Source organism: Piliocolobus tephrosceles, chromosome 2 (assembly GCF_002776525.5).
Source record: "Piliocolobus tephrosceles isolate RC106 chromosome 2, ASM277652v3, whole genome shotgun sequence".
NCBI classification, from domain to species: domain Eukaryota; kingdom Metazoa; phylum Chordata; class Mammalia; order Primates; family Cercopithecidae; genus Piliocolobus; species Piliocolobus tephrosceles.
This window is the reverse complement of record NC_045435.1, coordinates 140464371-140488536: the sequence shown is the minus strand read 5'-3', so window position 1 is coordinate 140488536 and position 24166 is coordinate 140464371. Positions and strand designations below refer to the sequence as shown.

Sequence of the window (24166 nt, the reverse complement as noted above, 5' to 3'; positions counted from 1 at the left end):
ATAATGATATGAAAAAAGGAGGAAATTTTCTTTAACAGCAATGGGGAGGAGGGATAAGAATGTTAGACCAAATCCAAAAGGTCTGAGATCTGTTTAGCTAGAGTTGAAGAAATTTGTAACAGAGACAGTAGATGAAAGGGAAGTAAACAGGGGAAGAAAATTCCCCACAGCAGAAGGCACAAGTTTCTTGAGGAAACTAACAGAGACTAAGCAGGGTAAATGAAAAGCCCCTAACTGCCCTCCTAAGTATCTGAATGAAATTTCACAAAAATGAAAGTTAAAAAAAATTGTTTCGGTTTATCTTACAGAAAAGAGGGAAAAGGTCTCCATAAAAGTACAAAAACCAAATAGATTTCAGATTTCTCATTAGAAAATTGGTCTCTAGAAAACAATGACTTGAAGATCCAAAAGAAAATAATTTTGAACATCTAACTATGGATCAAATGTTGAGGTAAATAGAGACATTTTGAAATACGCAAGAACTCTGAACAAGTTCACCACTCATGGTACCATGTGTAAAAAGAATTTATCAATACAAAAAATGAATACAAGGAAAAATGGGAACCTGCATATACAATTTTTTACAGTAAGGGAAGGCAACAGATATTAGAAAGACTTATTTGGCCTCGAAGCTTGGGCTGGAGTAAAACAGGGTGTATTTCTGCCTCCCTGCAGGCAAATCACACTGCTTAGTCCTCACAATCATACTGCTTAGTCCTCAGCAAATATCATCATCATATCATTTATGTGTTCCCAGAGGGTTTAAGTTTCTGTAATCTAACTTACAGGAGAAGCAAGGAAGGCTTATCATCATAGCACAAAATGTAAATATTAATAACAACTTTTACAATAATAAAATTAAAAATATAAGCCAACAAGAGGGATGTGATGGAAGAGAGAATGAGGATAGAGTCATAGGTGAAAGACACAACAACTTTCGGTCAGAAGCTCTCAAACTCTGTGGTCTCAGTCTCAAGACCCCTTTATAAACTTAAAAATTACTGAGGTCATTCCCCCTCCCCCACAAATACTTTTGTTTATGAGTGTTTTACACATATTGATATTTGCCATTTTCTTTTTGTTTTTTGAGACAGGATCTCACTTTGTCACCCAGGTTGGAGTGCAGTGGCCCAATCACGGCTCACTGCAGCCCTGACCTCCCAGGTTCAAGCGATCCTCCACCTCAGCCTCCTGAGTAGCTGGGACCACAGGAGCACGCCATCATACCTGGTTAATTATTTTTATTTTTAGAGAGACAGGGTCTCACTATGTTGCCCAGGCTGGTCTTGAAACACCTGGCCTCAAGCAATCCTCCTGCCTTGGCCTCCCAAAGTGCTGGGATTACAGGTGTGAGCCACTGCACCTGGCATACGTTATTTTAAAAATATATACAGCTTACCACTGAAAGCTTGCTATACTAAAAACCCAATGAAATTATTTCCCAAGTAAACTGTGGAAAACAAACCTAATTTTAGATATTTTAAGTTTCATTTTCACATAACTAAGTATAAATGTTATAATAAGACTGTAAAACACTGCAAGAAAGAGATTTTACCTTTAGGACTGAAGTCATGAACACAGAGAGGCCCATTAGAATAAAAATCATTAGCCCTGTAACCCGCTGCTCACGAATTCCCAAAAACTTGGGTTGTTCCCCTGGAGCAGAACATTCAGATTCAACTTTTAAGCTGTTGACATGACTTATTGACAACACTGTTGCAGCCACAAACCATGGAAGTCCCATGACAGAGCAAACTCCCAACATAACGCCAACCATGAGCAAATCAAGGTGATAGCCAGCTCCTTTCTGAAAAGTGAAATGAACATAAGTATCTGTAAGTCTAAATTGTTCTCTCAATTTAACATTCTACAGTAATTATAAAGAGGGAAGAAGCTAATTTTCATCTTACATCTTCTAATGTTCCAATCATTATGAAAACACCTCAAACCCTTGAAGAATCACAATGCTTAAGGCAAAATTCTAAAATTACCTTCAATTTGTGCTCCTTTCTGTTTATAATTACAGCTGTGATTTGTTGATCCATAAAAATGAGAATGGTACAAAGCAAAGCAGGAATAGCAGCTATTAATAAGGTCCACCAAGGATTATCTCCCAGTGGGTTTATGATCCACCCTCTCTCTGGATGAGTAGGCTGTTAAAAAATTAAAAATAATTTTTAAAAAGTCTCCTTGCTGTATTGCACTAAATTTTCATAACACAGACTTGATCTGTTCCACGAAATACCAAGGAATGGGAAATAACTTAAATCTTGAACTATATGGTGAATTATTTTCAAAGATGGCCACAGTAATTCTTCCTATCCCTACAAGTGTACCTCCTGGCATGTGACTCAGTCAATCTTTCCACCTAGAGGTGGAGGCTGCTTCCTTAACCCCTGAAACCAGGATGACCCTGTCACTTACTTTAACCCACAGAATAAGGTCAAAGTGATACTATGTGATTTCTAAGTCTTAACCTTAACGAACCTTGCAGCTTCTTCTCTAGCCCTCTTTGAATCCTGAGATTATTACGCTGTTGAGTAAGCCTAGATAAGCTTTCTTGAGGATAAGACTATCCTCAATATAGTCTATATGGTAGTGGGGGGCAGTTCACCAGGCAACTATCCCAGCTGCTTCACCCATCTGAGCTGAGGCCTCAGATATACGAATGAAGGCATATTGCCCCTATTGATGGCTGCACCCCATAGAGCAGACCACAAACCAGCTAAGCCTAGTCTCAACTGCCACAGAACTATAAACAAATAAAAGGCTGTTATTCAAAAGTTTGTTATGCAGAAATTGATAAGCAAACTGGAATGTCATTTCCACATGTTCCAGCATAATTCATATAAGGCAAAATCAATCTATCTACTAAACTCCTAAACTAAACTGCTTTATAAGTCCTCAGACTTAGTGATTTTGACAGGGTGGGTACTAAATGAGAACTGGTCCTCAATACATGATATTTTCAAAGGAACTACTAACAAAAATAAGGCACTTTATGAGATACTAATACATTTTGACGGTACAATATAAGATTTATTTTACAGCAATTTTTTTTAAGATCAAGAGAGTTTAGTATGTTTGGGAGAATACCACATATATTGAAACCAAAAACATATGTTTTTATTACCTCAACTTGGTATTAAGCTTGTTTCTTCTTCATGAAAACATTTGTCAATATAAAAGGGAAATTTAATACTTTCAAAGTTCAGGTAATTCAATATTCCCACACTAATATATATTAAACTACCTCACACTCAATATTGTATATGAATAAAAATATTTTATTCTACTTATACAATGCCATTTACTCTTAAGAGTTCCTTGATTTGTTTCCCTAAGTATATTTTATGCCCCCTGTAATCGGCCTATTTATTACCTCAAAGTCACATCAATAAATGAATAACAAGGACATATTTAAGAACTAGAACAAGGAACGTAGGCCAGGATTATAGGAAATTACATCAAGTTTTGAACCAATACTAATTCATAGTTTCATTTATTTATATATTCTCATAAAATAAGCTTAAAGTTTAATATTTTCATATTTTTATGTTAGAAACACAGACTTTCTAAAAATTGTTGGCAGATCATTTTCCACCTGTGTACCCTACTTTTAAAGACCACTGGCTTTAAAAATAACACTTTTTTATCTCAGTGCAATATTATAAAATTAAATGATCTTCATTATATTCCTTATTTCAGATACCCTTTAAACCAGATGCTTCTGAAAGAAGTCATATAACTTTAAATTAAATATAACCAGTGACACTACTCAAAATGTCTTTCCTTTTAGAATAAACAAAGGAGGATGGAAGAAAACAAAAACAGAGCAGAAGGAAAATGAATGTATTCAATTTGCTAATGAAAGCAGAAAATTCAAATGGATGTTCAGATCAAATAGCATTTTTCTTATAGAACACATTTCGTTTTCTCCTTGTGCTACCGGAAATTGTTACATGGAACTTTCCAACTACTGTCAGATATATTACCCTTCTAGAAATTTAACTAGACCCTTCGTGCCACTCCTAGAAAATTCAATTTTAGGTTACCTTTTTTTTTTTTTTTTTGAGACACAGTTTCTGTCTTATTGCACAGTCTGGAGTGCAATGGCATGGTCTCAGCTAACTGCAACCTCCGCCTCCTGGGTTCAAGCGATTCTCCTGCCTCAGCCTCCTGAGTAGCGGGATTACAGGCGCCCGCCACCTTGCCTGGCTAATTGTTGTATTTTTAGTAGAGACAGGTTTCACCGTGTTGGCCAGGTTGGTCTCGAACTCCTGACCTCAAGTGATCCACCTGCCTTGGCCTCCCAAAGTGCTGGGATTACAGGCACAAGTCACTGTACCCAGCCTGGGTTACTTCTTTATAAAAGAATAAAGGGTGTTTCCTTCTCCCTGGAAGGTACAGCAAGAATTCCAGGTAGCAGAGCAAAGACTTTTTTTTTTTTTTTAATGGCTTCCTACATCTTACCATGGATATTTTCATTCACTCTCTCTAATGGACCAGCATTGATACTTTTAAGGTCACATGTCTCTTTTCTGTCCATATTGTCATTGTTTATATATATATATGAAAAACACATATAAATTATTTCCTTTCAAAGCATCAGCTCTTCAGAGAGACTACATACTTTTGAAAAATAACTAATGAGAAAATAGTATCTTGCATTAAAGTAGTATGGTATTCCCAAGTAACAAATAGCCACTCGTTTTAATCCTTACCTCAAATTTTTCAGGAACATGAAGTTTAGGAGATGGAACTCCTACAAGGTAGTCAATTGTAACCATTATTACTATCGTGAGAAATACGGCAAAATCACTGATTGTCGATCGCACCTATGTTAAAGGGATCATGTTAATATAAACACAGAAATACTATGTGTTCTTGCTAAATAATTCACATCTTTCATTGACAAAACTGTCACTACAACGTATAAATGGAGCTTTTAACTAATGACAATGTTAACAGTGAAACACATTTATATTTAATTCTTTCCAAAAATATAAGAAACACATTTCACAACTAACCTAGCAACTCTTATGGTACCGTCATCTTCCTACTGTGAGCTCAGGCATGTAATATACATTTTTCACTATGAATAATTTCTTTATTAACCAGCTGGCATAGAGTATTAACCTCAAAAAATGTATTACCGTTTTGAAATAAACCAAGGAAATAAAAACCAAAATATGAGTATTACCAGAATTCCAAAATTCTATCAGTTACCTTGGTAGGAAAGTAACGCTTGGTCTTAAATTGCTTGAGGAATGAAGACAGAAAAAATGTTGTGAAAAACAAGATGACACACCAAAAGAGCACATCTGGAATATAAGGTCCATGATGACCACAAGCTGACCCTAAGAATACACCATGAAGTTTTTTACATTCCTGGAAAAAAGGAGAGAGAAAACAGAGAATGGGGGATTCTTAAGTATTCAATAAATTATTATGAATTTCATTGACTCATGAGATGCAACTGATTGTAAGAGGCACCATTATTTTGTTTTCCTTATTAAAAAAACCTCATCCAGTCAACTATAACACACTACCAACTAATTGTAATATATATCCTGAGTTCAAGATATTATAATTTGAAAAATACGTGCATCTCAAATCACTAAAATACAGTATTTTGCCAAGTCACTTCATATACTCCTTTCTTTCAATTCCATATTCCCTATAGTGAAAGCCTCGTAGTATTATTTGTGAAATGTTTCTTCTGCATTCTTGCTTGTCCACAATTTTACCGCTTTTGTCTCTGAACAAGTGGTTTAAAACAAAAGCAGCAGATAGAAAATTAATACTATGCTCTTTCATGATGCTGGACAAGACACGGCTACAGTATCTAAATTAAAATCAGTAATAAAAATTGTGTTTAGCTTTTCTGACTTGACTCAGTACCTTCAGACTAAAAGCACAGGACCATGAGCAGTAAAATGACCGTTAAAATATTTCCATTAACAAAATCAGTAACATAATAATATAGCATAATAAAATGCAATTATAGAAACTACTGACTTCATTTTCCTTTAGGGAAAAAAAAAAATAACTGAAAGGCAACCAGAGATTAACAGAAGTACATGCCACTAAAGTTCTCCTTTTTCTTACTTATAGTCTAATGAAGCTCATTTTAACAAGTCAGTTGTACCAAAAGAAAAATAGTTAAATGTTCCATTATTTTCACATGCCATGTGCTGAGATTAGTAAACCTAATCCATTCCATGGACCATGAAATTAAAAGCTATACCATTACCAGAAACACAAAAAAACCCACCCTGCAAGGCCCATTGGGATAACATGAAAATACTTATATCAATAAAAGACATCTGACCCATCATGAAATGAATTCTTTGTAACAAATCACTTTCATTTGAACACCTCTATTAACTATACCTCTTCCTTAACAAAAATGACTTTTTAAATATAAAATAGTAAAGCATGAATCTATGTTTTATCTTTTGTTTTTAGAGACAGGGTCTCATTCTGTCACCCAGGCTGGTGAGCAATGATGCTATCACAGATCACTGTAATCTCCAACTCCTGGGCTCAAGTGATTCTCCCTCCTTAGCCTCCCAATAAGTTAGCTACACACGTGAGTCACAATACCAGGGTAATTTTTTAATTTTTGTAGAGATGGTGCCTTGCTATGTTGCCCAGGCTGGTCTCTAACTCCTGACCTCAAGCAATACTCCTGGCCTTGTCCTCCCAGAGTGCTAAGGTTACAGGTGTGAACCACCGTGCCTGGCAATTTTTACTGCTTTAAATCAGCACTGCCCAATAGATATATTAGATGATGCAGATAATGTAACATTTCAATCACAGGAATAATGGAAATACAGAAGCCAGTAGTCACATGAATTGACTCAACACCTGAAATGTGGCTAGTTAACTGAAAAACTAAACTTTTAATTAATCTTAAGTTTAAATAGACACATGTGGCTAATGGCTACTGTATTGGACAATACAGCTTAAATTATCAGTGGCATTAAATTTCAGTTAATACCCTTCAAATTATATAGTTATAAACTAACTATCATCTTAGTAAGAAAGGAATGACCTACAGTTACTTACTTATACGATATAAAAAGCACAAGGGTAGCTCAAGGGACCTTACTCTTAATTCTAACTACTGGCAAACTTTACATCCTTATTTCTAACTCCCAGGCTTGAAAATGTCAAAAATAAATATTCCAGGGTTAGGACAATATTCCCCCAACAGAACACAAACATCTGTAATAGTATTCAGCACACAGTAGGTGTTCATTACATGTTGTTATCCTTTTTCGTTTCTCTTCCCTTAATGTTCAACTCAGACTAGTCTTGATGAGTTAGACAAAGTTAACTTAGACATTTAGGACATTAACACAGCTCTTCATGATCTTCTAAATAAGCTGTCAATAGAGCAGATGAACTGATAAAAAGGCAGTGTAAGTGGATATAAAATATTGTAAAGTCCAGTATATGTAGCCACAGTCCCAGTAAACACTTCCTTTGAATGTATCAATCTAAGTAGAATTAGAAAACAGAAGTATATTCACATCTTTATACTGTTCATAGCTTGGAAGTCAAATATAATTCCCCTTTATCTCTCATGCCAGTTTCATTCTTTTCAACCTATACTTTCGAGCACACGTTACATAAAAAAGTGGCAACTACTATCTGGTCAAAACCACACTACGTACTGAAAACATACTATCTATCCATCAATCAAGAAGAAAATGTATGTCTAATTAGAAAAAGCTAAAAGAACCAGATCAATATCTATTACAAAACCCTTTATTTCAAAATATACTCACAGAAACAGTAAGATTTTTCCAGGAAATATTGTGTGCTGTTATATTCTCTTTCTTCCATTGTGCTAGAGTTTCATTGCTGGGGTTAGGAGGTTCAGTACATACACATCTGAGAAATTAGAGTAGTATACATTTTTAAGGATCCTGAATTTCATGCTTACATTTTACTAAATCAATTACACAATGTGGTAGTTTTTAACTTTTTTTTTTCCCCACATTGCAAAGCATGGAGACTAGAAAGTGAAAAATACATCAGAAACAACAGAATGGAATAAAGTTTGGGTTATAGAAATAAAATAAAACCAATACAAATATCAAAATGTTTAGTTAATGAAGCTAGTTATGTCCCTGGCAGGGGGCACTATTTTACTTAAAAATCGGAGATGATTCCACCATGTTTAGCAAGATTAGTCTCCACTAAAGCTTATCTACTCAATCTCCATAGCAGTTACTGCTGTCTCCTCCCACTCCCCCATAGCATGTACAGATTCCCAATAAGTTATACTACCATTAATTATTTATAACTGACAAGCCCTACCTACTCACAGTCACCCTTTGTTGATCTTAAGGCTCATTCTTAAAGAAATAAATAAAAAATAGTTTCTCATCAGGACAGGACTAGGAGAGTCATAAGGAAATCAGAGTTCAGTTCATATCCAGAACTATTTCAACTGCCTAAAGCTAGAACACACATAAGCAAAGAAACTTTTAAATACGGACTTAAAAGATGAAAAGAAATAATCATGAACGTTCCAAACTAGATTATAAACTGTTTGAGAAAAGGCAAAAAGACAGACTTTGGAGTCCATTCAGGTGCTTTTAGTAGTTGACTGACCTAATGCAAGTTTTAACCTCCAAGGCCATCAGCTTCTTCACACACAAAAGGGGCTATGACGTGAATAAGTAACACTACAAATACAAATTTATAATATAAATTAGGCAACACTCCTAACACAGTGCCTGCAGACGCTCACAGAATGTTGAGCAAATAAATGTAATTCACATGTAATTACCCAGTTAACTAGAAGGAAACACTGCTCTAACTGGCTGACACTAACTATAAAAGGCATGCTTTATAAAGGTCAAAGAAGCAAAAGGCAAGGAAAGAAAGTTTAAAAAAAATTGCTGAAATTAAAAGCTTTTAAGAGGAAAGAAGATAGCATATAATAGATTGGGCATCATACTGTCACTAGTATATTCAAATAGGTCAGTGTCTTACAGGAATTTCCATACCCTCTTTATTCTGTCCGTCAAAGTTGAGAGTGTGCAAGGAAAGGTAGCAGGGGAAGAAGAACGAATGAACAAAAGGGGGAAGTACATGTATCTGGGGCTTAGGTGGGTAGAAAAAGAAAAGCTGTATCCTTTTGTGTCTTTTGGTAACCATATTTTTCCCTGTAAATCAATCAAATGCAGTTCCACATTTACACCAAGCGTGACTGCTAAAGACAGCAAATAAAGGCATCTACTTAAATATATCTACTTTCAAAAGCCTATTTTACACTTATTGAATATACTTGCCAAAGTTTTGTAACTATTATACATTTATTTTCAAATCCTATTTTATTCTAGAATTTAAAAAGATTTTCATTGCACATTTTTCTTATCAAAAGGAAAACACTAAACAGCAGATGAATGTATTGAAATAACTTTCAGTAAAAATTATCAAGCTTCAGCCAGGCGCAGTGGCTCACGCCTGTAATCCCAGCACTTTGGGAGGCCGAGGCAGGTGGATCACCTGAGGTCAGGAGATCGAGACCAGCTTGGCCAACACGGCGAAACCCTATCTCTACTAAAAATACAAAAATTAGCCAGGCACAGTGATATGTGCCTGTAATCCCAGCTACTGGGGGGGCTGAGGCATGAAGATCACTTGAACCGGGGAGGCAGAGGCTGCAGTTAGCTGAGGTTGTGCCACTGCACTCCAGTCTGGGCAACAGAGAGAGACTCTGTCTTAAAAAAAAAAGAATTCAAGCTTCAGAAATATTAATGAAGATGAAAAATTTGAAAAACATTTTTAAAAAGTCTACATTACATTATACATCTAGGATTTAAAGAATATAAGATCCAATGTAATAACTGCCTGATTCAAATATATAGTGGATCAGTTGCCAAACTATCAAATTTAAATTGGCCAATCCAATTCAAACAGAAGACCAAAACATATACATGTGAATAAGCATGTATATGTGAACAAAATACATGTTTATGTATAAGCATGTATAAGCATATAAGCATGCATATGTGTTCATGTATTCAGTGAACAAAAAACACTGAATTTAATCGACTATATTTTTGTCCATTGAATGCTGTGACAAAATCTCATCTGAAACAACCACATCACTATCACATGGCTAGCTAAGGAGTTATAGCTAGTTACACTATCAGACTGCAAAAAATTTCATTTTCTGAGGCTCTGACATCTCTGTAAAAACACATTTTAATATTAGGAGAAAAGAGAAATACTTACGAGTAGCTGGTCAGTTTATCTAAGTTGTTGTGCATATTAAATGCATATGTTTCTCCTAAATCAAAGAGCTTCTCCAAAGCCTCGTAGATGAATATGATACAAATGAGGGCTGCAAAAGCCTCTTCTGTAAATCGAGTAATATAACACACAAGGCTGCTTGCATCTGTTGCAACCAAAACAATGCACAAAAAAGAAGTCCACAGACCAATACTGGTTCTTAAAGACAGATAAGAAAGTTGATAATCTCTGTTTAGAAAGAAAAATATGAATATGATAAACATGTGTGGATAGTATTTGTACCTAAAATTTTCATAGCAAGCAATGGAACAGCATGAAAACATGATTCCTAAAAGATAATGAATTACAAAATGACAACCTAACGACTAGAGAAAACTCTGTATCTTTTTCTGCTTCAACTGAAGACTAGCTTATTAATAGATTTGTTTATTACACTTATATAAAAGATTTACAGTGAAAACCTACTAGGCAATAAATACTTCAAAATCATTACAGCTCACTTTCTAAATCAGTTATGAGTAAATGACAGGTATGGTGTCTATATGAAAAAACAATTGCATCTTACTCCCTCTAAAGATCCAGACGTCATGTGTATCAATACAGTAATCAGCTCCAACATTATTACCATCACTACCACTACCCTCCTCTCCCATTACCACCACAGAAAGTGATTTCTTATTTTAAACCTCAAGAAATTACTACCAGAATCTATACTTCAGGTCACTGCATTCTCTATTATCTACGTGGCATGCCAGATTGGAATCAGATTCAGCTTGTTTAGTGAGTACAGAATCAGAAAGAGAGCTGGATCCATCAAATATGTAATAGCATCAAGTTGTTTCAAACTAAAATATACAAACTTCATTAATGTCACAAAAGGAAGAATATTAGAGGCTGGGCGCGGTGGCTCACGCCTGTAATCCCAAATTTTGGGAGGCCAAGGCAGATGGATCACCTGAGGTCACGAGTTCAAGACCAGCCTGGCCAACATGGTTAAACCCCATCTCTACTGAAAATACAGCAATTAGCCAGGTGTGGTGGCGGTGCCAGTAATCCCAGCTACTTGGGATGCTGAGGCAGGAGAATCACTTGAACCTGGGAGGCAGAAGTTGCAATGAGCCAAGATCGCACCACTGCACTCTAGCCTGGACAATAGAGTGAGACTCAGTCTCAAATAAATAAATAAATAAACAAACAAACAAATAAGGAATAGTATTAGCCATGCTGAATTCAAAGTCTAACAGCTACAGTACCCTATATTCATTTCTACAGTGTGAACAACCTCACCAATGGAAACTGATACTTCACTCTGATTGCTTCAACCCAATTCAGATTAACACCTTCTTACTGGTTTAAATTTGTTAGCACAAAGGATTTGTATTTAGCCCTCAAGTGATCTGCTTATCAGCATTCAAATCCACTGATTTTATACTCAAGGACATTCTTACTTTCTTCATCTCCAAGTTACTGGATTAAGAACGGAAGGGGCCAGAGTATGGTCAATCATACAGTAGCTCAAAAATAATGAGAATGCGCATATATTGACCAAATTACTTTTCAGCAATTAAATAACTCCTAAGTTAATAAACAATTTCATATATAATTGTGTGTATATATATACACACACAAACAAACACACACACACAAACACATGTGATAAGTAGAGAGGGCTATTACTTACCTGCAGAATTTATATAAAATTTTTTCAAATACTAGAACTGGACCTGTGCTCCCCAATATTGTTAGAGGTTGCCCAGCAAACAATGAATAGGCAATCCCAGTTAATGATGCTCCAAAAAGAGACTCTATTGCACTCTGTTTAAGGAAAAAAGAAATGAATAAAAGCAATACATCATAAACATTTCTCTAACCTACTATAACACTTGTAAGACATCTGGAAAATAAAAATACCCATCAAGCAGTTATAAAACCAACACCACTTTGAGTTTTTAATATAAAATATAAAAAATTACAAATACATTTTAAATACACAAGAAAAAAATTCTTTCTTTTTGCATATTAAAAACTTTTGCGATCATCCTTAATTCAAAATTAATACAGGTTGAGTATCCCTAATCCAAAACTCCACACTCCAAACTTTCTGAGTGCCAATACGACACTCAAAAGGAAATGCTCATTAGAGCACTTCAGATTTCAGATTAAGGATGTTCAACCAGAAGTATAATCCCCCCAAAAAAATCCAAAATCTGAACTACTTCTGGTTCCAAGCATTTCAGATAAGGGATACTCAACCTGTGCTGTGGGATGAAAGGAGCAAAGAATAAATGGGAGAAACACACACAAGGGCTTCAACTTTATAAGTTTCATTTCTTAAGTCTGTGAGTACAGAAGGATATGTGTTATTTTCAATACTTTTATATGGCTGAAATAGTTCATTTTAAAAATAAAAAATAGTAAATAATATGGTGCTACAAAAAAGAACTGCTATAAAAAGATCTTTCAAATAGGTGATAAATCAACATGTGACTATCTTTCTCAAACTGATTTCTAAAGGGCAAAACTTTCCACATATTTTAAAGAAATTAATCTAATATGATAGGCTTAATAAATTATCAAAACTGAAATACTTAACAAAATAAATGAGAAAAATCTCCTCAAAATAATTTATGGTAACCATAAATGACAAAGTATCACTAAAGTTTGGCAAGAAAAGATAAAGAGAAAATGAAAGACTAAGAGAATTTAAATCAACGTTAGCACGCTAATTTTGTACAACCACCACCATTCCATTCTAACTAATTAGGCTATCAGATGATTAGTTATGCCACTAGAAAAAGGGGGATAGAATCAGAAAGTAAGGAATGAATAGTTTACCATATACAAACATCAAGGTCAACTGGAAAGTACTATCCAGGAAAGCCAGCCCATTAATTGGTAAAGGGAAGGAAAAAAGAAGCTTGTAAGAAACAATCCTGCTGAAATGAGAGGCAGCGCAGCAACAGGCAAAGAGGAGGGCTTCCGAAACTAGATTTCCAGTGGGAAGACTGACTACTACTAGGTGTTCAGCCATGGCCATATCTTAACCTTTCTAAGCCTAAGCTTTCTCACTTTGAAATGGAGGTGATGATAACTAGAACATAAATAGTATTTGCAAAAACACCTAGCAAGCATGGTGTCTGGCACACAGAATACAGTCAATGAATGGTAGCAATTCTCATCATCGGCTAGAACAGTATCTTCCAAAATCAAAATCACAAAATAACAGTAAGCAATGAAAGTATACTTCCACTATTAGAATAAAAATTGGGATCAAACCCAAAGATAAACAAATTTATCTTTTGGTAACATAAAGGAGAAGTGTCCATGTTAATGACACATTTGTTAATTATATGGCCTAAATTTGTTTTCTTGCCTGTGGAGAAAATGTTTGTTCTTAGAAGACACTGCTAAGCCATCATAAAATCCTTAGTTCAATTACAATAAGCATATTTAGGAATGAATTTATGCAGAGCTTAAGTCAAAGGAAAAAAATGGGCCAGGCGCTGTGGCTCACGCCTATAACACCAGCACTTTGGGAGGCCAAGGTGGGTGGATTGTTTTGAGCCCAGGAGTTGAAGACCAGCCTGGGCAACATGACAAAATTTTATCTCTACAAAAAAATACAAAATATTAGCTAGGTGTGGTGGTACACGCCTATAGTCCCAGCTACTCCAGAGGCTATGACAGAAGTCCAGGGAGGTCAAAGCTACAGAGAGCCGAGATCATGCCACTGTACTATATAGCCTGAGTGAAACAGTGAGACTCTGTCTCAAAAAAACAAAAAGTAGAAACAAAGGAAAAAAATGTCTAAATGGTATACATACAGAGAGAGAAAGCAAAACATTAAGAAGCAAGGAGATGTCAAAAAAGATAATAACAAGGGCAAATGGGTATAAAATTAAGGTTCCCCTCTCCTAATCTTGGGTGGAAAAGCAGATATTGCCGTATGAAAATCTTTTTTTTTTCTTCTAATTTTTGAAGTGTTTCTATGTTCACTGCCATACTGTTACCTGTCTTTTCCCTAAACAAATCACAGCCTGGCCAGGCACGGTGGCTCACGCCTGTAATCCCAGCACTTTGGGAGGCTGAGGTGGGCAGATCACGAGGTCACGATATCGAGACCAGCCTGACCAACATAGTGAAACCCCATCTCTACTAAAAATACAAAAATTAGCTGGGCGTGGTGGCAGGCACCTGTAGTCCCAGCTACTCAGGAGGCTGAGGCAGGAGAATTGCTTGAACCCAAGAAGCAGAGGTTGCAGTGAACCACTGGACTCCAGCCTGGTGATGGAGCGAGACTCCACCTCAAAAAAAAAAAAAAAAAAAAAAAAAAAAAAAACCACAGCCTATTACACTGCCTGCCTACCTCATTCTCACATTCAGAAGTTTTCTTTGTACTTATCAGAAGGCCTACCTACCCTTACCTTCCCCTCACATACCATATTATTTTGTCTTTTACACTTTTTTCACTTAGAATCCTTGAGCACAGGAGATACTGGCTATTCTTACACTTATCTATATTCCTCCAATGCCAAACACATTGTCACATGTGCAAGATATCAAACAGCAAGATTAGATGGGCAGGTAATGAATGACAGTCCATGAACAAAGAGGCAGCAATTCTATGATGTAACAGATAAAACACATTTCCATGGGGACCAGCAGAGTGACATGCACAATTTGTGACAGCACATAAAGCAACTCACTAAAAATATGGACCTTTGATACAATGATTAAAGACTAAGGTAAAAAGATTTACATAATCCAAAATAAATTCAGAGTTGAAAGAAAATTTCAGTTGTTAGGTTTATTTCATGTTTAGATCATGAAATATTTTAATTAGATAATTATGCCTTAGCTTTGGTTATTTTTTAGCCTTTGATCTATAAAAAAAAAAATGAATGTTCTCCCAAGAATAAATACAATTAAGTAAAATACACTTAAGAATTACAAATTGTCTCATTTAAACACCTTATTAAACTGATTAAAATGCATATCAACAACAACAAAGAAATGCCTTTCATTTTACAAAGCACCATAGCTCTGAATACAGTATAACCAGGAAGAGGAAAACATAAAAACTTTCATTTTAGTAATATCAAAGAATGAAGCTTTCAATTATATTTTCTAAATAAAAGTTTTAGCTACTCTCACATAGATTTAATAACAGCAAAATTAAATGCCACTTCAAAATGCCAGTTTCCACAATTATGTTCTATTCTTCCAGTCTAGTCTAGGCCTACCAGCCAGGACTGAGGAGTTAATATTCATCATGTGGCTCTAAATAATCCTATGATATCTTATAGGATATGAAGTAGCCCCACTGATAAAAACCCCCATGACCCACCCAGAATCAGTTCAACTGGTGTCTTCTCCCAGTCCACCCCACCTCCAAAGACAATCCAAGCCTTTTACTCAATTTATAAAACCATTCATCCAGCAAGCCAAAGTAAACCTTTTTTAAATTTTTTTTTACCTCAACTGTGCATCTTCTGTTCAAATGGCTTCCCCATGTTTTCCACAGCAATTACCTTTGGGGAAAGTCTGCTTTGGGTCACGTTAATCATGCTGTGGGTAGACTCTTCAAATGAAAGTATGAATAGTGAGACAAATGCATACAGACACTTGCCTCTGAAGAGCTAAGAGCCTGGCCACTACCAATCTTTGTACTCACTATTCTGCCTTCTGTAGCTTCTCCAAGCAGCCCTCCAAAAGTGATTACAGGAGACATACAGGCACAGTATAGGAAAAGAATCGAGGCCAGGCACTGCAGGCTTAATGCATCCTTGAAGTCACTCAAGAAAAAAGGTGCTTTCCTTTTGATGTCAAGTATCAAACCACCAAAAAGCCTAAATAGGTGAGATGAAACTCGTCAAACTGTACACTAGAGGATTCTAGCTAGTTCAAACTACAACTATGGGCTACACAAAACTGCTGGTGCCTAGGTGTTTTGTCAACAAAATGTTAAATCCAATTTAACTTATAAATTACAGAAGATACACTCATTTAATCTACTGATAGAGGAATGTTATATTTCATTAAGAGACAGATATCTGTATTTTACGGACTATATCATGAAAAGATTGCAGGCAAATGATTTTATATGAGTAAATGTAATTTTGGACACAAATGTGCAAGGAAAGGTATAACAAAATAAACGAAACCAAACAACCCATTTATGAAAATGTGCATAAGCAATTCTATTAATTGTCTATATTAAAATCTTCAAGGCAACAATCACAAATATGAGGAAGGCAATTATTATTCAAATACGCTTTCATATAAATGTAGTATGTTGTGCTTAGATGCACAAGTAGTATGAATTCAGTAACTTCAAAAGCTTTTAAAACTAGTACTTCAATCATGTAAACACTTTGTCTAGGGGGAAAAAAACTCCTAAAAACCGTTTCAGGATATTTAATTTACTGTGTATGTAGACAAACTAATACGTACATTAATAAAACAGGTTTCAATTAGTAGATTAAAAATCTGTTTGTACATCAAAGCCATACCATTTCAACATTTTTAACAATTAGTCTTATGGATACATCTAACTTGAAGACATTCCAATAAAATATAAGCTCCATAAGGGGAGACTTTTTCTTGTTTACTGCGTTATCTACAGTGTCTACAACACTACCTGGGAAATAGTAGGCACTCAACAAACACTGGTGACTAAATCGGTAATTCGTTTTAATACTCAAAAAATAAATAATCATTCAAATTCCAACTGCAAGAAAACAGACCCAAAAAACTAACATTAAGTTTTTAAATGCTTTGGATATTTCAAGTTTTACCATTGTAATTTTTTTAAGTTAATACTGAAATAAATCCTAAACACAAACTGACAAGTAGTACTCTGTTCATAATCTGACAGCAAGGGGAATCAGCTTGCAATAAAAAAGTTGCCATCAATGATCTAAAATATGAATCTATAGTATATCATCAAATCGATAATTACTTAGTAAAGGGTGTACAGATGCTCTCAGGTGACTGAGATCAGTGGAGGCCTGACACAGTACTTCTCAATGACTAACCCTATGCCAGTTTGAAGAAGCGATAATAGCTAATAACAGAATAGTACTGTTCACACAGGGTCAAAATCTTTTCTCTATTGTATTCACAGAGACTAACACACTTCATTAGCAATGAATTAACTGTGAATTTCAGTTTCTCTAAAGTCTACATTCAGTATGCCAGTTACTTATTTTTATGATATAGTACCCTTTAAGGATGTCATCAAAATCCCTAATATTGTATCTGTTAAAGATGTTTTTTTTTAAACAAATATTTAATATTTAAGATGATTTAATTCCATACTGACCACCAGTGGACAATAAAGAATCAGTAGCCACATGCTTTTCCACAGTATGAAAATACTATAACATTTATGTACTTCTACAAAATATTAAGGCAATGTTTGCATCTGCCAATATTTCTATTTTTTGTTACAAAAATTAACTTCTTAAACAATTTTTCTAGCTGCGTTTCCAGAGAGCAATACAATGGTTCAATCATGCTTGTCCATGGAAGATTACCTCATGATATAATGCTCATTTAAGAGTTTTAAATCTGTGCACATATACAAAGAAATTATTAGTTGTAGTTACTCTCTGTTCCCATAATTCTCTAACTCAATATGAAGAATTATAAGAAGACTCTACACCTTCTTCAAGAACCTTCTGTATAAGCAATGGAAATTAACCTACACACTATATAACTGCAATCCTCTGAATATACAGTCTATTATTTTCCTTTTAAACTAAAGCTTGATACATACTAATACAATTATTTATAAATTTTCTTATATATTTATACATATAAATTTTCCTTATATATAATAATGCACATTTTTCTAAATATGAAAAAATAATATAGATTAGCTTCCAAACACTTGGAAAAAAATATAATCTATGTTTTCATCAAATCATCCCCCAAACCCCTCAAAATACCAGTATTTGCACCCACCGTCCGGTCCTCTGTAGCTCAGGCCCAGCATGATGAGCAGCCTCTTTAGGAGTCTCACCCGATATGGGGGTAGATCCATTGTGAAACACAGGAATCTTTCTCTTTTCCTGAATTTCACAAAAAAACATTATTTTCAGAATTCTATTTTAAGAAAACTTGAGATGGCATCTTCAATTACAGTGAATATCAGATTTTATATTGATTATGTATCTAATCAGTTCTCCTAGAAAAGAATGCTTCCTAAAATAAACTCTCTTCTGAAATAGATTGCTCTTTAAAAATAGAATCTACTATCAGTTTCTATTAATATTTTAAATTTCTAATTAGCTTTTTGAATCTTATATTCTAATTATCCATATACTATAAAATATATTCACACATACCATTTCAAACTCCTATTCACCAATAACTACAAACAGAAGTAACCTCCAAAAAAGCAGCTCTCCCACCAAAACTTTAAAAATACTGCTCCTGTTAACTATTGAAAAATGTGCTTTACATTAAGAAAAAAGTAAATTTCATTTTTCTTCTACTAAAATACTTCCCTTAAAAAATAAGAGCTGTTTGATAAACATGTTTCCACAAAAATTAACTTCACATGACATTTTATTACAAATTCAAGAGTACTATTCACATGATACAGGATTTCTCCCCCTCTGTTGAAGACAAAGAAACGAACTTTTAACTTGTTACATCAAGAGATTGCCGGGGCTAAAAATATGTGTGTGCATGTGCACATACAAGGGGAAAGATGAAAGAAAAGGAAACACAGAGGTAAAGGGAAAGGGAGACAGAGATCTGTCATCCCAGGAGGTTTACTGGGTCAAAGGCTCTAGTTGAATTAAAGACTTAGGCTAGCCAGTTTACATGTTCCATATTTAGAGAATAGCAAGGCCCATCTACAAATATAAGATTGCCATCTGAAAATGTCAAAATCTCACAAAATTTCAATTTTCAAACTTACATCTTAAAGAGGAAAGGGATAAAATTTTAGAACTCCTAGGAAACAAAAATAATTTGAAAAACTACAAATTATAAAATTGTGTTTTATTTTTAATTTATCTTTAATTTTTAATTAAAATATTTAATTAAAAGTATTTTTAATTTAATTAATCATTTAATTGATTTAAATTAATCATTTACTTGATTTGATTAAAGACAATGGCCGAAACCACAATTACTTTTGCGCCAACCTAATACAACCCATGAGACCCAGCCAAAGCACATTCAAGAAAATTAAGCAATTATATTAACAAAAATGAAAGAAGGAAAAAAAGTGACTTAAACAACTACCTCAGAAAATGTGAAAACAAAAAAATCTTTTCTGGACGAAAGTGAAAAGAACGAAATAAAACAGCTAAGAGCAGAAACTAAGATACAAAATAAAATGCATTTTTTAAAAGTACTAAAATAAATTTTAAAGGCTGATGTTTGAAAAATACAATAGACCTTTAATAACAAAACAAAAAACGGTAAGAGGCAATAATTTCATAGTGAGCACATTTTATATACATACATATATACATACTACACTTTATATAACTCCATGCAAATAAATTTGAAACCTAGATGAATCTGGTAATACACTAGAAAAACGATTTACCAAAACTGACACCAGAAAAAATAGGAAGTTTTACATATACCGATTTCCAAAGAAATAAGCTAATTGTTGAAGTCTACATGACAAAAGATTCAAGCTCAAAAAACTTTACAAAGGAATTTTTCCAAACTTTTAAAATCAAATTATTCGACACCATTTAAAACCGTTTAACACCAAAAATGAAAACTTACAAATTTTTTTATGAAACAAGTATACTGATGTGAAGTATAAAATGTGAAGATGGCACAGAAATCTATAAACCAATCTATAGTAATACAGACAAACTAGTAGACACAGACCACTACCACTTTAAAGTCCAAACTGGGTTGACTCCAGGAATTCTTTCATATTCAAAAATCTATTCGTAAGATTTACCATAATAATTGATAAATAAAATTAGTACAACCATTTGCCAGAGACGCTGAAAAGGCATTTGATAAAATTCTACAGCAATTTATATTTTAAATATCAATAAAAAAGAAATAATGTTACTTTCTTAACATGATGAAATGTATATTTTGGCTCCAATGTCATTATCTTACTTAAAGGGAGAAATACTAGAGATATTTGACTACAGTGAGAAACAAGATAAGAAATGCCTATTTAAAGCCCATGCTATTTAACACTGTACTAGAGATTTTAGTCAATACAATTAGACAACAGAAAACAATTACAAGTATAAGATTTAGAAAAGGAGGAATAAAACTATCTCTTACTTACAGATTATATGATGACTGAAAAACTATTACAAACAATTAAGAATGGTAGCAGGATTAAAAATACACAGTTGAGGCCGGGCGTGGTGGCTCACACTTGTAATCCCAGCACTTTGGGAGACCAAGGCAGGTCGATCACCTGAGGTCAGGAGTTCAAGACCAGCCTGGCCAACATGGTGAAACCTCGTCTCTATTAAAAATACAAAAATTAGCTGGGCATGGTGGTAGGCACTTGTAATCCCAACTACTCGGGAGGCTGAGGCAGGAGAATCACCTGAACCCGGGAGGCAGAGGTTGCTGTGAACTGCTATCGCGCCATTGCACTCCAGTCTGGGTGGCAAGCGCAAAGCTCCATCTCAACAAATCAACAAAATAATAAAATACACAGTTGATTCTTGAATAAACAAGGGAGTTGGTACCAACTCCCATGCAGTTGAAATTTTGTGTACAGCTCCCTGAAACTCAATCTAATAAGCCTACTGTTGACTCGAAAGCCTTACCGGTAACACGAACAGTCGAACATACGTTTGGCATGTTAGAGGTGTTATAACCTACATTTTCACAATACAGTAAGCTAGCGAAAACAAAATATTAATGGAAATACATCATAATTTCTATTTCACTTATTTCATTTCTCTTAAAATGTGGACAGTACCAATACTTGTTTCCTGTAGTACCCAAACCATAGAAGGATCCATGTCGCAAAAGAAGTCAAAAGCAATCCTGAATGATCAGAACCCTTCTGCCAGATCAGCTGATGTCAATTTGTTTTCTGGCACTACTAATTCTATATCTTTGTCCTCATCACCAGCACTGGTTCGGAAGCACTCATCTCCATCGAGTTGTGTTCTGTTAACTCCTCTGGTGTCGTGTTTATTAGTTCTTGAGCTTCTCCAAGATCCACATCTTGAAACCCTTCAACTTCCACCTTTTTTGCCATATACACAATTTCCTTGAGTGGCTCTGTCATAAAACCTGTTAAGTCATGCACAACATCTGGACAGTTTCACCAAGAAGGAATTTACTTTTTCAGGTTTGATGATGTTCCTGGCTTTTTCTATAATAATGATGGTGTCTTCAATGGTATAATCCTTGCAGACTTTCATGATGTCCTTGCTATCCAAGGTTCTCTTCCAGAGCATTAATAATCTTTTCTATATAACACCTAATGAAACAAGCCTTAAAGGTCCTCAGTCCCCTAATCTAGAGACTGAATTACAGACGCTGTGCTTGGGTGCAGGTGTACCACTTCGACACCTTTGGTGTTGAACTCACAGGTTTTGGGTGGCCAGAGGCATTGTCTAATATGAAAAAAATTTTTAAAGGCAGTCCCTTACTGGCAAGGTACTTCCTGACTTCAGGAACAATGTACTGATGGGACCAATCCAGAAAAAGGGTTCTCATTCAGGCCTTCTTGTACAACAAAAAGACTGGAAGCTGGCATTTATCTTTTCCTTTCAAAGCTCACAATGAACAGCTTTATAGAGAAGGGTAAATATCATAAATTGGAGTGCATTTGCACAAAACAGTTAGCTAACCCTTCCTGCTTTAAATCCTGGTGCTCACTAATCTTCCTTACTAATAAAAGTCTTCTGTAGCATTATTTCCAGAACAGGGTATTTTCATCTGCATTAAAAACCCATTCAGGGGATTTTCTTAATAGGATCTGATCTGGGAACTCATCTGCAGCCTCCTGGACGGCAGAAGTTGCTTCTCCAGTTATTTTGACATTTTTTAAGCCAAACTTCTTTCTAAAATTACCAAACCATCTTTGCTGGCACTAAATTCTCTGATCCTTTGCTTTTCTTTTGCTTTATGTTGTCGTAAAATGACTGCCTTTTCTTGGTCATATCAGAATCTATAGATATGTCTTTCTTATAGTAATCTGCACCCACATAAAAGTTGCATTTTCAATATGAGATAAAAAGGTATTTTGCAAAAAGCAAAAGTGTTCATGCCTGCTGGCATAGCTACAGTGACGACTTTATGTTTCCTTTTCTTTTTACAATGATCCTTACACTAGATTCATTTATTTTGAAATGGTAGGCGATGGCAGATGTCATTCTATGGTACACACCAAGCGAATCAACTTTGTCTTACATTTGCATGACTTTTCTGTTTCTTAGGAACACTTACTAGTAGCACTAATGGGACTTCGTATGAGTCCCATGTTGTTTTTCAAAACTTTCCAGCATTGCAGTAAACATGATGAAAAATACATGAGAACCTCATGATCACTTTTTAGGGTACACAGAATTTACTGGAGAGACAAACTGCTGATGTGGAGACGATGAGCAACACACAACACTTTATGCACGTTAACTTGCAATACTTGAGCTCACTGCAACAGCAACAGGCAGTAACTATGAAATTACAATATGACAGCGGTACAGTATTTACTATAGTTAATTTTATGCAGTTAGGATTTAATACTGCATCTTTACTTTTATTTACATTTCTCTCCACTGAGAATGGTGCCATGTACACTCTTAGTGTGTATAAGTTTTTGATAAACTTTAGCTTTTTAGAATAGATTTGTATATATTTTATGCTAATAAATTATTATTAAAGAAGACTAGTATGTACATATATTTTACGCATTCAGGAATACCTAATTAATCTTAATTTTTTGATATTTCTAGGCTATGAAGTTTGTATGCAAATTTTTTCAAATTATCAAAAACCTTTCCAATGTTTACTGAAAAAAATCCACATAATTAGAACTACACAGTTCAAACTCAAATTGTTCAAGGATCAACTGTGTATGCATATATGCACATGAAAAATAACAAATAGCCTTCATTTCATATAAAAGCAACAAAGATACAATACTCATGAATATACTCATCAAGAAACATGTAAATTATAAGTAAGGAAAACTTGAAACATCCTTTAAGAAGACAAAAACTTGCTTGAAACAGAAAATCAACTGGTGAGAGATACTCTATGTTTTTGAATAGAAAGACTCAAAGTCATGAAGACGTTAGTCTTCCTTCAATTCAATAAGAAATTTGTCACAACTTTTAAAAAACCACTACGCATATTTCTGAATATAGAAAGCTGATTTTAAAGCCTACACAGAAAAATAAATACGCAAGATAGCCAAGAAAATTCAGAAAAACAAGAGTAAGAAGGAGAGCAAGAACACATCTAGACCTACCAGATATTAAAATATACCAAAAAGCCTAAAAAACTGGAGTGTGAAATTGGTCCATGAATAGACAGACCAACAGAAAACAAAACAAAGTCCAAAACAGGCCTAGATGCAAATGGACTTTTAGTTAATAAAGGCAGCATCACCAACCAAGGGGAGGAATGTTTAGCTCTGTAATGAACAGGGAGAACTAGGCAGCAATTCAGAAAAAAGATGAAGCTGGGTCTATACCCACATAAAATATGCTATGAAAACTTCCAAAGGATCAATGAACAATTTAAATGTTAAAAAAGAAAAAAAAAAAAAAAAAAAAAAACATGCTGGTGGGGCAATGAACAAAAGATAATCAAGAATATTCAACCTCACTAATTATACAAATGCAAATTAAAACCTCATTATAAGGCCGGGAGCAGTGGCTCACGGCTGTAATCCTATAACTTTGGGAGG

At 34.7% G+C, this 24166-nt stretch overlaps 1 protein-coding gene across 7 annotated transcripts in view; it reads right to left on the bottom strand.

Moving 5' to 3' along the window:
- Positions 1-24166, bottom strand: part of SLC4A7 (solute carrier family 4 member 7) — a 109209-nt gene that overhangs the window by 20109 nt on the left and 64934 nt on the right. For all 7 annotated transcript variants that reach the window (XM_023207265.1, XM_023207269.1, XM_023207270.1 and 4 more), the window contains 9 exons: positions 18250-18356; positions 15956-16130; positions 11963-12096; positions 10264-10509; positions 7800-7905; positions 5230-5391; positions 4725-4838; positions 1992-2153; positions 1556-1807 (listed from right to left, as the gene is read on the bottom strand). In XM_023207265.1, the coding sequence (XP_023063033.1) occupies positions 1556-1807; positions 1992-2153; positions 4725-4838; positions 5230-5391; positions 7800-7905; positions 10264-10509; positions 11963-12096; positions 15956-16130; positions 18250-18356 (1458 nt within the window). The remainder of the gene's footprint in view (positions 1-1555; positions 1808-1991; positions 2154-4724; positions 4839-5229; positions 5392-7799; positions 7906-10263; positions 10510-11962; positions 12097-15955; positions 16131-18249; positions 18357-24166) is intronic.